This window comes from Saccopteryx bilineata, chromosome 2 (genome assembly GCF_036850765.1).
Source record: "Saccopteryx bilineata isolate mSacBil1 chromosome 2, mSacBil1_pri_phased_curated, whole genome shotgun sequence".
NCBI classification, from domain to species: Eukaryota; Metazoa; Chordata; class Mammalia; order Chiroptera; family Emballonuridae; genus Saccopteryx; species Saccopteryx bilineata.
The window spans coordinates 340,387,997-340,401,479 of record NC_089491.1 but is presented as its reverse complement, the minus strand read 5'-3'; the positions used below and the strand labels follow the sequence as shown (position 1 = coordinate 340,401,479).

Sequence of the window (13,483 nt, the reverse complement as noted above, 5' to 3'; positions counted from 1 at the left end):
CAATGAGGGATTGACCAGGACAACAGAGGGCCACCTGGTAAGCCAATGGGTGGCTAAATACAGCTCTTTGTGAGGGCTGAGTTTGGAGTTTGAACCTGGGCAGGTGTGTGCCTGAAATCCTTCACTGCGTAGTGGATCGGGGATTCCATTTGGTCTGACTCACAGAAGTCATCAGGGTCCCGGGCCAGAGACAGAGGACGTCATCACTCACACCACAGCAAGCAAGCGTGAGCTTCAGCAGATTGGCATCCATTCTCCCTGCCCGCACATTCCACGATGAACCCGGGTGGATGTTGTGTTCCCAGTGGGTTTGTGTCCCAGCTAAGGAACCCTGAGCTTGGGGAACCCACTGCTTTTATAGCAAGCAATAAAGAAGCCTGCTCTGCACCCAGGGGGATTCATGACTTCCTCTCTTAAGGTTATCAGCTTCATAAACAACCCGTGTTGTGTCCCACGGGAAAGAGCAGTGAGGGCCTTCTGTCCTGTGTCGTCAGTAGGATGTGTGGGAGCATGAGAGACCCCAGGGGGACCCTCTCTCCCCACCAGTGTGGCACAGAGCCAGAGGGGTGCAGGCTATGCCAGGAGTAGTTCTGGTGATACAGCTGCTTTTGGCAAGAAACCCTGGGCAGTCCAAGAATTCTAATTTCAAACCCGGCTTTGGAGGGAGGTGGAAGGGGCAGGTGTTGGGGGCACTTCCGGGCCAAGTTTGCCTGGCTTGATGTGGGTTGGGTGAAGAGAGGATGTGTGGTACGGTGTGGTATAGGGGTCTCGGTACCCTTTCCCCAGACTTCATGGGAATAAGGGACGTGCTTGTCCTGACCTGTATCTCTGTCATTATCAGAAATAAGAATACCTAAATTTTCCTCTTTGACCTTCCTCCTGGCCATAGTCCTCTCTGTCTAACTCCACGCTTCTTGTTCTTTAAAATCTGTGTACAGTTGCTGGTCAAGGTCTTTCTGGCTAATTCCACTAGGCGGTGGTTGTATCCGGGCTCTGCTAAGTTGTTTGTTCAGCCACACAGCTGGGTCATGGGCACCAGCTTTGTGTATCCGCTCCCTACACGCTATCCTGGTCTTTTTTGTGAGAACTCTCCTCCTTGCTGTAAACTGGCTGTAACTGGCCGAGCCCATTCCCTTGTTCTACACAGAGGTCATCGAGTGCTGATGAATGACAAGTTACTCTTCTGTAGCTCTTTACCTCAGTTTAATTCACTTTTCATGGCCCCATGATCTTCAACTTCTGGTTTTATGGAGAGTATAAGCTTTCTTTTCAGACAGTGAAAACCTTTCAGACTTCAGAGAATTGTTGGGTACTAGACTAAGTCCCCCAGCGAGACTTGAAAGGCATTTTAGTGTAATTTAGTGGTAAAATAAGAAATCCCACAGCCTCAGAAAACATTCTAGGATGCTCTTTTGTGTGTTCTTGGACCAGTAGGGAATAGACTATTTCAGAAGTGCCCTCTGTCCCCTGCAAAATAAACTTCTTGTAATGTAGCAATTACACAGGAAGAGAAAGGAAACTATTCATACCTCCCCTTTTGTTTAGGTTAGAGCCCCATGGACAACGCTCAGGACTTAAGTAGAAGATCAGACATAAATAAGCACTTAACTCGAAGTGTAGAATTTTCATGGCATGTGATTCTCTTTTGCACACGTCACACACTTTGGATGAATAGTTATTTACCAACGCATGATACCCTCAAATATTTCATGTTCTACTTGATTGTTTTATTTTAAAATAAACACAGCAGTCACAACCTGATAGTTTCTCACACTCCACAAGTGGTTCATGATTTGGAATTTGGAAAATACTTCTCGAGATAGTTCCAAAGGATGTGGATAAAGTTCTTCCATCTCTGTAGAACGATTTACCCAGAGAGTGCTTTATATACGCACACATCTGACCGCACACATCTGTGCGCGTGCACGTGCCATAGCCTGGCTAGCTCCGTTTCTGAGTAAGGTGTGCTACAAGGTTCAATAGGACGCATGTCGCTGAAGAAGCCTGGCCTGAAGCTCAGCGAGGAATGGGGAACCACCCATTTATTCTTTTTCCCAGGTCCTGGTTTCTGGCTCCACAGAGAAATCAGGTACTTGAATGTTCACAGTATAACATGCAATAAGATAATGCCTACTCTCTATATATAAATGAAGAGTATAGAAGGGAACAAAATTAGACCAGAGACAAAGAAAACACCCAACTCTTGTTGATGCGTTGCCTGGTGATGATAAGATTGTGTCTCACACTCTTGGCTCCTTTCTGACTGTTTTGCCCAGTTTTCTGTGCTACGCCTCCCAGGATGCAGGGTGCTGCTTTATTTTGGGCGGGCCTGGCAGCTTCTTTCGACTGCTCTTTTGCGAGGGACCACACAAGGACAGCGACTCAGTTTATTTTTGCGTCTCACTGCAGGACAGAAATCCACTTTTTTCGGGTGCGTGTTGGACACGCCAGTCTGACAAGCCGTGAGAAATCTCTTGGCCCAGATACACGTTGGCTAAGAGTACTCCTTTCTCTAAATTAAGACCCGACTCCCGGAAGCCCGAGAATTCATTAAGCCATAATTAGCCACGATCACGGATGATGTAGAACACAGCTATCAAGGAGAAGTGTCTATTGAGCTTTGAAGGCACTTTCGGGTCAGCTATTTGATTTAATAGCTTTAGTTTTGGAAGCGTTCTTTGATTTATCTGATTGATGGCTGCCGTTTCTCTCCCTAGCAAGCAGGGTCATGGCTGTCCTCCATGCTGCTAGTGGTGGCTGGGGCATCTGTCCCAGTGACATCTGGGAGAGTAGCACATCATCCCAGAACAGTTATGAGGTCCTGGGCTCTCCCTTAAGGAGGCCTAGCTTCTTCTGTCCCTAGGAGAAAGACGCAGCAAGCATTTTTCAAAGGGGCGTTTGCTTTGACACCCCCCCACCCACATGCCCCAGAAGGGGGCGCTCTCATTGCTCTGTCAGCTGATGACGTCAGGAGAGTTAATGCTGCCCATCTGCCTAAACGCGGGGCTTACCTGGGAACGTGATGAAAGGCAAAGAGCCAAGGCACCAGGCGTGGACTCTGGTCTCTGCCTTGGGAGCCTGTCCCCCCGTTTGGGCGACCGTGCACCACCTCAGCAGCCCTGTCACCAGCTCTGCCGGGGTCCGACGGAGACACGGGTCTTCTCATTTCCATTTCCATAAACGAGGCTCAGGTCCGAGTCCCTGACACCGGCGGGAGGGCCAGGAGCCCCTGTGATGCTTGTGCCTGTCACTCGCAGTTCATCCGGGTGTAGCTAGAGAAGTGCCGCCAACTGTTCACGGGCTGTTCTTGTTTTCATTTGCGTCATTTTCTCTGAAACTTTGTGCGTACGCGTCTCATTGCCATTGGGCTGGGCTTTCTTGTGACTTCCCGGTGCGGATTGGTCCCTGTTGACAGTACCTCTCCTGTCTAACGGTGGACTGTCTCAGCTCCGGGGAGGAGTGCTCGCCCGGGAAGTGGGTGTGCGGTCACTCACTCAGCTCTCAGCCACGCGGGGTAGGAATGGCATGCACTCGGGAGTTTCTGGGAGAGGGAAGAAAAGGTGTGATGAGGAAGAACAGCTTGCTGTATCACGTGATGCTGTAGTGGCAAATGTGTTCTTTTGTCCCAGCTTTATTGACGCATAGTTTACAAGTAAAACTGTAAGATATTTAAAGCATACAGCATGATGATTCGATGTATGTATACATAAAGGAGTCCCCACATTGAGTTAATTAACACGTCCATCACCTCCCATATTTACCTTTCGGTTTTTAATTTTTTTGGTGAAAACATTTAAGCTCTATTTTCGTAGCAAATTTCAATCATCCAATACAGTGCTGTCGGCTGTGGTCACCATGTTATACATTAGCTCTCAGACCTTATTCATCTTGTAGCTGAAAGTTTATACCATATTACCAACCTCTCCCTGTTTCCTCTATCCGCCAGCCCCTGGCAAAAACTTTTCACCTTTCTACTCTTTGTTTCTCTGAGTCCAACACTCCCCTCCCCCACCCCCGCAAGATTCCACTTTTATTGATAACTGCCTGGTATTTCTTTTTCTCTGTCTAGCTTATTTCACTTAGTATCACGCCCTCCAAGGTCATCCATATTGTCCCAAATGACAGGATTTCTTTAAGAAAGTAGAATTTAAGGTGATCACACTTATCAGTATTTCTCAGCCTTGCGTAATGTACGGACAACTTTTAAAGACAGTGTTCCTCAAATAGACAGAAACATGAATCGAGTCTCAACTACGTGTGGTTATATTTCTAGATAACCATAAAGCAGAAACAATTTACAACTATGTAGCAAAAAGAGAGAGAGAGAAAACTCTTCATTTAAAGGAATCTTAATTAATGATGTTAATTAATGGGATGAATGATTTTGTTTTGCTTGAGTTAAAGTCATGGCACCAGGTAAATATGTAGCGTAGTTGGGACCACACACAGATTTTTGGGTTCAGAGAGCCTTCCCTCTGCATGTGCTCAGGGTGGTTCACATTCTGCCCCCTGTCTTATCAGTTTAACTGCTGAAAGTGATATCATCCTATGGCCAACCCATCCTTAATTGGTTTATACCCAGGAGACTTGTTTTATTGGCACTTGCCTGGGAGAAGTTGCAAACCATGGGACACCCTGCTTGTTCCTTAAGCCCTTGGAAGCTCCTCAGAAGACAAACTGAATGAGAGGCAATTTATCTGTGAAAGCCCCCAATTCTGCAAAAATGAGTGATGGGTTCATGTTTCCCAGTGATCCTGTCTGGCTTTCTGAAGTTACACCACACCACACCATACATTTTCTGAAACTCTTTGAGACTCAGGGAGAAGCACCTGCTTGTACAATGTTTCCACTTTGCCTCCTGCCCTGGGCTTGGGGGAAAGGGATGAGGGAGGGAAGAGCTTTAACTCCTTTTCTTTGCTGGTGCAAAAGTGCATCTCCGAGGTGCTGATTCAGGAGGGTGTGTTGTGAGATCCTTTTCTATGGCTCACTGTGGTTCAGGATTAGCAAAGAATTTCAACATCTGCTTTCTATGTGACTTTAGGTCAGAATATGTGTGACTCAGAGCAGAATATACTATTCTCAGCCCAAACCTTTCCCTTTTAAGGGTATGCACTGTCCAGTTTTAGGGATAGAACAATTCTGTTTTGCTTCTGCTTACTGTCTCTTTTGGGAGAAAGATCAGAGTCAGCATTAGAGGATGGTTTCCGCCATCCTGGCTCGGAGCACATGCCCAGATCAGGGTTTTTGGCTCTTTCATATTTTGGCTTAATTTTTGGCTGTGGAGGTGCTGTGAGCCTTCAGGGACCCTGGGCTTGAGGTGCTACATCTGTTTGCCTCTCTGCCATTCTGGTCTTGCCCTCTTTTTTTCTTTCTTCAAGTCTGCCCTCTGAGGGATAGCGTTGTCATTTCCAATCACAGCCACCACCTCTGGTCACTCCTTCGCTTGTTCTCTGCTGGGCTTTTCCTCTTCGCCGTACTTTTCTGCTGTCTTACGTCTTCTTCCATGGTCAAAATGGCCTTTTAGCTTTCTTCCCCCCCAATGGCTGACAGGTAAGTCCTGACATGTCAGGGACAATTTGGGGCATTCCCCTCTTACCGAGAACAGCACAAGAACTGGACAAGCTGTGAAAGTGGCTGCTTTTGAGCCCCAGGACGCTCTGTAACGCTGGCCCTGGAAAGCCCTGGTGTCCCTGTGTTCTTCCAGATGGGACTATCCCTTGTCACTCTCCTCAAGTTCAGGCACAAAGTCACAGCCACTGTCCTGGATCTCGGGGGGCAGATCCCCCAAAAGCGTTGCTTCTCTCTCAGACTCCATCCGTGGTTTCCATTCTTCCCATCTGCAGGACTCTGCTCCAGCAACTGCAGAAGCTTCAGATGTTGGTGATGGGCAAGGTTTCTCGCACCTGCAAGCTGGCCAGCACGCAGACCGGCACCTGCCTCATGGTGAGTTTCCCGAAGGGACGGTACCGGCACGGCGCCCGCCCGTCCCCCAATCTCTAGCCTTTCTCCCTGACCTGCCAAGTGCAGATGCTGTGAGGGCGGAGGAAACGCGCAGCTCCCTGCGAGTGGCTGACCTATGGGAGCTGCCCCTGGGCGGGGCCTCCCGGGTGTGGCGGGTCCACAGGGTCGCCCAGTGGGTCTCAGAGCGGAGAGCCGACAGCACCCGCGGTCTCCCTGCCCCTGCAGGTCGTCGTGCTGTGCTTTGCCGTGGCGTTTGGCAGCTTCTCTCAGGGCTACGGGCCCTATCCCTCTGCCACCAAGATGGCCCTGCCCAGCCAGCACTCGATGCCGGAGCCGTACACCGCCTCCGTGGGTAAGACATCGTGCAACGCATGGGAAGGTCTTGGGTTCATTTCTCTGGGGCTTTCTGACAGCTCAGCTGTCCAGAGGGTGCCTGATGTGAAAGTCTGATTTTTCAAAAGTGGTAACAGCCTGACCAGGCGGTGGCGCAGTGGATAGAGCATCGGACTGGGATGCAGAAGACCCAGGTTCGAGACCTCGAGGTCGCCAGCTTGAGAGCGGGCTCATCTGGTTTGAGCAAAGCTCACCAGCTTGGACCCAAGGTCGCTGGCTCCAGCAAGGGGTCACCCGGTCTGCTGAAGGCCCACAGTCAAGGCACATATGAGAAAACAATCAATGAATAACTAAGGTGTCACAACGAAAAACTAATGATTGATGCTTCTCATCTCTCTCCGTTCCTGTCCGTCTGTCCCTGTCTATCCCTCTCTCTGACTCTCTCTCTGTCTCTGTAAAAAAAAAAAAAAAAAAAGTGGTAACAGACCCCTCCCTTCCTTGTCTCTACAATTACACATGGTAGTATTCTATTGAGTGGGAATTGTCCATCTAAAACTTCAGCTTTACACAGTATATTATAAGCCACCTTTTAAAATAATATCTGTCCATTGATGGACCAAGGGAGACAATTATAATCAGAATAGCTTTTCGTAATAAATTATTTTATTGGATCCTAGACAAAAAAATGTTTCCAGTGTCACTTCTCCATTGAAAGAGGGAAGAGACAGGTGTGTGAGGGGGTGCCTGCTGGGGTTCCGCCTTGTGCTCCTCCCCCACTGGGCTGAGGCTCCACTGGGAAGTCTCTGCAGCACGACAGAGCCCACTTTGCAGGCTCCTGCCCGTGACTATGTTCCCTGGCAAGTTCTGATGTCTCCTTTCTGAGTTCTGGTAAGGGGAAGGGACACAGCTTTTCCCCGGGGGGCCGGGAGCATTCCGCTTCCATGGGAACATTATGGGAAGTCCTGGTGTTTCTGCCTTCATGCAGTAGAATGAGACGTGCCCTTGGAAGAGTTTGTAAAATGACATTAAAGAATCGGTCGGTTATACAAAACAGTATGCCCGAGATTGAGAGACTTCGGAGACTGAGGTGTTAGATGAGACATGTGTGATAGTCTCACCTAGCTCAGTGATCTCTGCTAAGTATATGTAGGAAATACACAGGGGATATGTAGGGGTCATACTCCCCATGAATTCACAGACACTGCAGGACCAAGTGTGGAATTAGAGGGTATTGGATTTGGATGACACTCTTGTGCAGTTCGGAAACAGTTGTGGTCTTCAGGCAAGTGTGTCCCGTCCAGGTATATGACAGAAATGCTAGCTAGCATTACAACCAAATAATTTCGGTGGTCCCCTGGGACTTTCTTATTTCACTAAGCGGCTAAATCTCTAAATGTAACTGGAAGCCCATGAGAGCATACATTATACAGAGCCATGGAGCGACACAACTATCCTATAGAACAAAAGAGACTGTCCTTGCCATTTGATTTATGGCTCTGGGTCTCCACTCCAGTTTCTAAATGAAAATGCAGTTTCCTGCCCTTGTCCCTTGTCTCCAGGTCAGACCCACGCATTGGGAATGCTTAGTAACCGGGCGGGCCATCTCCAAGTACTTTCCTCCCGTTTCCCTTGAAGTGTTTCCCCCAGATGGTTCGGGTGGCCAAGGAGGGGAGTTTTTATTTTCAGAGCAGTGGGGGGTGGCAGTTTGCATTGTGTTTGTTTGGTTTTTATTGTTCTACCAGCACTGTGTAATTGGTTTAATTTTTCAATGCACAGAACTCTGAAGCCTTTATAGAAAGCCAGCTCCAGTTGCTCAGTCCCAGGCAATCAGCCCACAGATTGTCATCTGCCCCAGCCCTGGGCATCGAGTGAAGGGCTGTGACGTGCCCTCGTGGTCTCTCCCTAACACCTGTCACTTTGCTCTGTCCTCAGTGAGATCCAGAAACCTGCTGATCTATGAGGAGCATTCTCCCCTGGAGGAGCCGTCCGGCCCGGCCTCGGCCGGGGAGCTGGGGCGCTGGGACAGAGGCCCCGCCCTGCTCAGGGCATCGGGGCTGGAGGCAAGGCCGGATGTGGATCTTCCCCATTTCATTATCTCCAATGAGACCAGCCTGGAGAAGTCGGTGCTGCTGGAGTTGCAGCAGCACTTGTGAGTTACCTGAACACACATTCCACCCCCGCATGCGCTGACAATGGTTGTGAGTCAGCAACCTAGACTGTGGGCGGAGACCACTCAGAGTCCTTCAGCTCTTTTTTTTTTTTTAATTAAATGAGAGGTGGGGAGGCAGAGAGACAGACTACCCCATGCACCCTGACCAGGATCCACCCAGCAAGCCCACTAGGCGGCGATGCTCTGCCTATCTGTGTCGCTGCTCTATTGCTCATCAACCAAGCTATTTCAGTGCCTGAGACTGAGGCCATGGTGCCATCCTCAGTGCCCGGGGCCAACTTGCTTGAATCAAGCCGTGGCTATGGGAGAAAAAGAGAGAGAGAGAGAGAGAAGGGGGAGGGGGAGGAGAAGGGGTGGAGAAGCAGATGGTTGCTTTTCCTGTGTGCCCTGACCAGAAATAGAACCTGGGACTTCCACATGCCAGGCTGGCACTTTCCTGCTAAGCCAACTGGCCAGGGCTCCTTCAGCTCTTTCAGGACCTGCTTCCAGGACTCAGGACTCTCGAGGGTCTACTGTTTGCCAATAGCTGCCCTTAACAGAGATGGGAAAGGGACCTCCATGTCTGCCATGTCACTGGGGAGCTGGCAGTGGTGGCTCCACGACACTGGGAAAGGGCTTGACTCCCTCTCGCTCTCTTCCTCATCCCCTCAAAGCCACATGAGTAAACATACAACTCAGTCATGGTCGAATGCTTGCAGTGCAAATGCAGCCTCCAAATACCTTCTCTAGCTTCCTTCCGAGTAGACATACACATATGTGATGCTACATACATATGTAAGTAAACATGCATTAATTATAATTATACCTTTATAGGAGGGATGCCACGGAAGAGGTGCTGTGCATGTCTATGCTTCCATATTGAAAATAACATATCTGGCTCCAATTCTATATGAGTTGTTTCCCTTAGGTAGTAATGGAGAAAAAATTTTTGTAAACACAACGGCTTATATGGGTGCCAGGTGTTGTTCTTGTGTCAGTAGTGGTCCCTGGGAGAGGTAGACGGCACGGGAATGAGGGTCTGCATGCACACCCCTGGTTATGTGGGTGTGGTTGGTGACTGCACTGAACAAACTGCCCCTGCGCCTCCGAGAAATGGTGCTATTCCAGCGCAAGGGGGAGAGAAACCGTCTCTCACTCTTCAGCTTTCCCCCTCTGCTGCAGGGAAGGTTCTTAATTCCACACGCTTTTACAGGTTTACATTCTACGTGCATATATGTAACAGGTACTAGCACTCACCATTTTAAGCACTAAGCAAATAGGATCTATCAACCTCGTTAAATACTTGAAGAGGTTAGGCATCATTATTCTTCTTCTTATAGAGAAATTGTAGGGCAGTGGAGACCCAGCTGCCCTCTTAGCTCAGCTCTTCAAGGCCCCATTGATGTCCCGCTTGTTGGGGATGTCTCCTGGGTGTGGAAGCCTGAGTGTCTAGAGGCTTTCCAGGCCTTCCACGCTTTAATAATGTGCTTATTTTCTGTTACATATTGTTATTTCAAGTTCATTTTTTGGGTTATTTATTTATTAATTTTTTTGTTCTTTATTTGGATTATTTGCTATGCTAAACCAGGGATTGGCCTTTAACTTTTTTTTTCTTTTTTTTTTTTTTTTTTCATTTTTCCGAAGCTGGAAATGGGGAGGCAGTCAGACAGACTCCTGCATGCGCCAGACTGGGATTCACCCGGCATGCCCACCAGGGGGCGATGCTCTGCCCATCTGGGGCGTCACTCTGTTGCATCCAGAGTCATTCTAGCGCCTGAGGCAGAGGCCACAGAGCCATCCTCAGCGCCCAGGCCATCTTTGCTCCATTGGAGCCTTGGCTGCAGGAGGGGAAGAGAGAGACAGAGAGGAAGGAGAGGGGGAGGGGTAGAGAAGCAGATGGGCACTTCTCCTGTGTGCCCTGGCCGGGAATCGAACCCGGGACTCCTGCACGCCAGCCGACGCTCTACCACTAAGCCAACCGGCCAGGGCTGGCCTTTAACCTTTTATTTTCTCCTTCCCAGAGTCTAGCATAGGACTAACCGTCCTCCGTGAATAAGCACTTTAAAGTACTGTATAACAGATTGGTACCAAACTGCCATGTTTCTCCTCTGGGTTGGGATGTCTCCGTTTGTGTAGGGAAAGGTAGGGCAGTGGACAGATAGGCTGTCATGGGGGACTTTGGGAATGGAGAATTGCTACTGGGAGGGAAGGGACAAGAAGCATGCTCGGGCCAGCCTGCAAAGTTGCCATCATGAAACGATTGTGTCTTCCTGCCCGACGTGGCTAAGACTTCTTCCTTCTGCTGCCATCACAGGGTCAGCGCCAAACTGGAGGGGAACGAAACACTAAAAGTTGTAGAACTTGACAGAAGAGTGAACGCCACCTTCTAAGAGGCGGTCCCCACCTCCCTCTTCCCCTTCGCTCTGCTTCTACGTCCCCAAGCTGCCTTTGTCTTACGCCTTCCCTCTCTCCCACCGGATATGGATGAAGACATGGAGGAGCAGCCATGGCTTTGGACAGGAGGACAGCCTGGGATTCTCGCCTGCGGTGAGAGCGCCTTCCCCTCCAGTCCCGCGTCCCTCCCTGCAGAAGGGAGCCCGGCATCTCTCCTCCCTCTTGCTTACCGCCATAGGACATTGTTTTAGAGTCAAGGGTGGGACAAGCGGGCTTGTTTCTACCGATAGTGCCAAAAAGATACTGCCTGATTCTCCCCTGGGGAGGTGAGACACCTGCTTGAAGAAGAGATGGTTCTTATTCATTGGCGACCCCAGACTCCAGCCATTCAAGTACCAGGACGCCCGTTGGATCAGGCAAAGCCCTGACAGATGTCCCGCCTTCCTCCGCCTGGGTCTCCCGTGTGCCCGCCCCCATCAGCCCCGGAAGCGCCAGGGTGTCCAGTGAGCACCCCCTGCCTCTCTGCTCTGTCCAAGCCCTCCAGCCCTTGCCGACTGCCCCTGCCTCTGGAGCGAGGGCTCCCCTTTCACCTTCTCAGGCCGCAAGTGCAATGCCTGAACAAGTCAGGCTTTTCTACCCCAGGCAAACCTGCCCTGTAGGACTCCGTACCCTGTGCTCCCACACGCCCATAGATCCGCCTCCCCGGCTTCTCCTCCCCATTTGTAAATAGTATTTATTAGCTTGCTGTGGCTTCCCGCTAGCGACCACACTGCAGAGATCCGACGCCTCCCCCTACGCCAGCACATCTTTGGTTGGACTTCGGCGCCAGGGTCCCCAGTCCTCCAGATCATATGTGGTTTCCTTCTCTTCTTTTTTACTGGAGGTCGATCATTATGGTTGGGGAACTCCTGTAAGCACACGCCCTCCTTAGAATGGACTCAGAGGAAAAGATGGCTCAGGCCTGTTTGTGATTCTGTGGCCAGACGCTCTGTCTGTCCGGTGCCCATCACAGAAAAGGGAAGCCCCGCCCTGGGCAAGAGGCGTTCCGGACAACCGCGCTAGCTTGCCCCACACACCTGCTCCCGGCCCCTCCCTCCCATCGCCCCCACCCCCACTTTACCCCCCTCTTCTGCCTCCACTCAGGAGGGGCGCCCAAGGTCTGCTCCTGGGGTCGGAGTAGGGGACGTGTACGTATCCACAGTCTTACCTTTGATAGTCAGGTTTGGCTACTTTGCAGCTCACCCAAAGAGACAAAACCTAACCCCCCAACCTACTTTTTTTATTTTTAATGATTAAACTAACTTTTGTAGTTAAAAAAGAAAAATCTTTTCTCTTTCATACAAATAAGAAATGGAAATTGCCTTTTTATTGTGTAATGTAGAAAATTTTCCTAAAGTGTTTTTCTCTAGCTGGTAAAAGACTTTGTGTAGGAAATGTGCTTACATTTTGTATGTTATTTTTAGTAGTAGCTGAAGAGCCTATAGCTTTAACTCCTCTCTCCTTCTCTCTCTCTCTCTCTCTCTGTCATCCATATTGTGATTGGAACTTGTACTTAAGAGGGATTAAGCTCACAGCCGGGCCTTCCATTCCCTCTCGGATATGGGATTTGGTGTCTTTGACATTGGCCATCAGACCTTGTAAGCAGACGTGTCTGTCCGTCCGGGTACACTTGGGGCTCACCGTCAGTGACTCCTGTGTCTCCCTATTGTGATGTAGAGTGTTCCAGACTGGGAGATGGCCAAGTTCCTCTTCTCAGCAGCGTGTGAAAGCAATCGGACTGTCCTGACGGTCCCCCGCCCTGTCCCTTACACTGGCCGGGGAGGGCCGAGACCATTGGCTGAGCAGGAACAGGGCGTGCCAGCCTGCCCCCTGTTCCGCCTCCTCTCTACTCACTTCCCTCCTTTTTATCTGCTCCAGACCCTGGGAGCAGGGCCTGGTGGGTGCCCGGTAACCATGGGCCACTGCTGACCCGTCCCTCCCTGTAGAATGTCATGTAATCATCAGCCACAGGCAGCCCATGAGGGCCCGAGAAGGGGAGAAGACAGAATCAACTGAAGTCAGTGTTCGGACGGTGCCAAAGGAAACGTTTCATAGTTAAGGGCAGAAGCATGAGGATGGGTCAGCCTACCCACCGGCCGCACGGAACTGGCTTGGGTTTGCGAGGCTCCTGAATTAGCCAGCATGAAACCCTGCTACCCTGAATGAGGAGGGCAGGAGGGGGGGGCACCAAACGGGCTGCCCTGGTCCTCAGAGCCCAGAGGATCTCATTTGCTCCCCCGCCATTCTTGTCTGACATCCATCTCCCCGGACCTCCGCCCAGCGTGGCTTTCTGTCTGGGAAACCGTTCTTCTGAACGGAGTCTGTAGAGACACGAGGCATCGCACTGTGAGCTCAAGAGGCCGTTTGAGGAGGAGGGTGGTTCTAAGAGCCAGATTGTCGCTTTGTTGAGAAAAAAACTTTTGCCCCCCGTTCCTGCTTTGATGAGTAAAGGAAACTAAACAGTTATTCCTTCAGAAGGATGTAATAGGGTCGAGAGCCACAGAAGAGTTGAATAATAGTAGGTGAGTCCCAAATAGTTAATGGACGTGTGCTTGTTTTCTGGCCCAGAACATCAGTGGGTTTGCTTTCCCGACAGAACGGTCTCAC

The 13,483-nt window shown here is 50.2% G+C and overlaps 1 protein-coding gene across 2 annotated transcripts in view; it reads left to right on the top strand.

Moving 5' to 3' along the window:
- CREB3L2 (cAMP responsive element binding protein 3 like 2) overlaps positions 1 to 13,274 on the top strand; it is a 97,564-nt gene extending 84,290 nt beyond the window's left edge. For both annotated transcript variants that reach the window (XM_066262377.1, XM_066262378.1), the window contains exons 9-12: positions 5,844 to 5,943; positions 6,187 to 6,313; positions 8,227 to 8,443; positions 10,758 to 13,274. In XM_066262377.1, the coding sequence (XP_066118474.1) occupies positions 5,844 to 5,943; positions 6,187 to 6,313; positions 8,227 to 8,443; positions 10,758 to 10,833 (520 nt within the window). In that variant the 3' untranslated portion in view covers positions 10,834 to 13,274. The remainder of the gene's footprint in view (positions 1 to 5,843; positions 5,944 to 6,186; positions 6,314 to 8,226; positions 8,444 to 10,757) is intronic.
- The last annotated feature ends 209 nt before the right edge of the window (positions 13,275 to 13,483 follow it).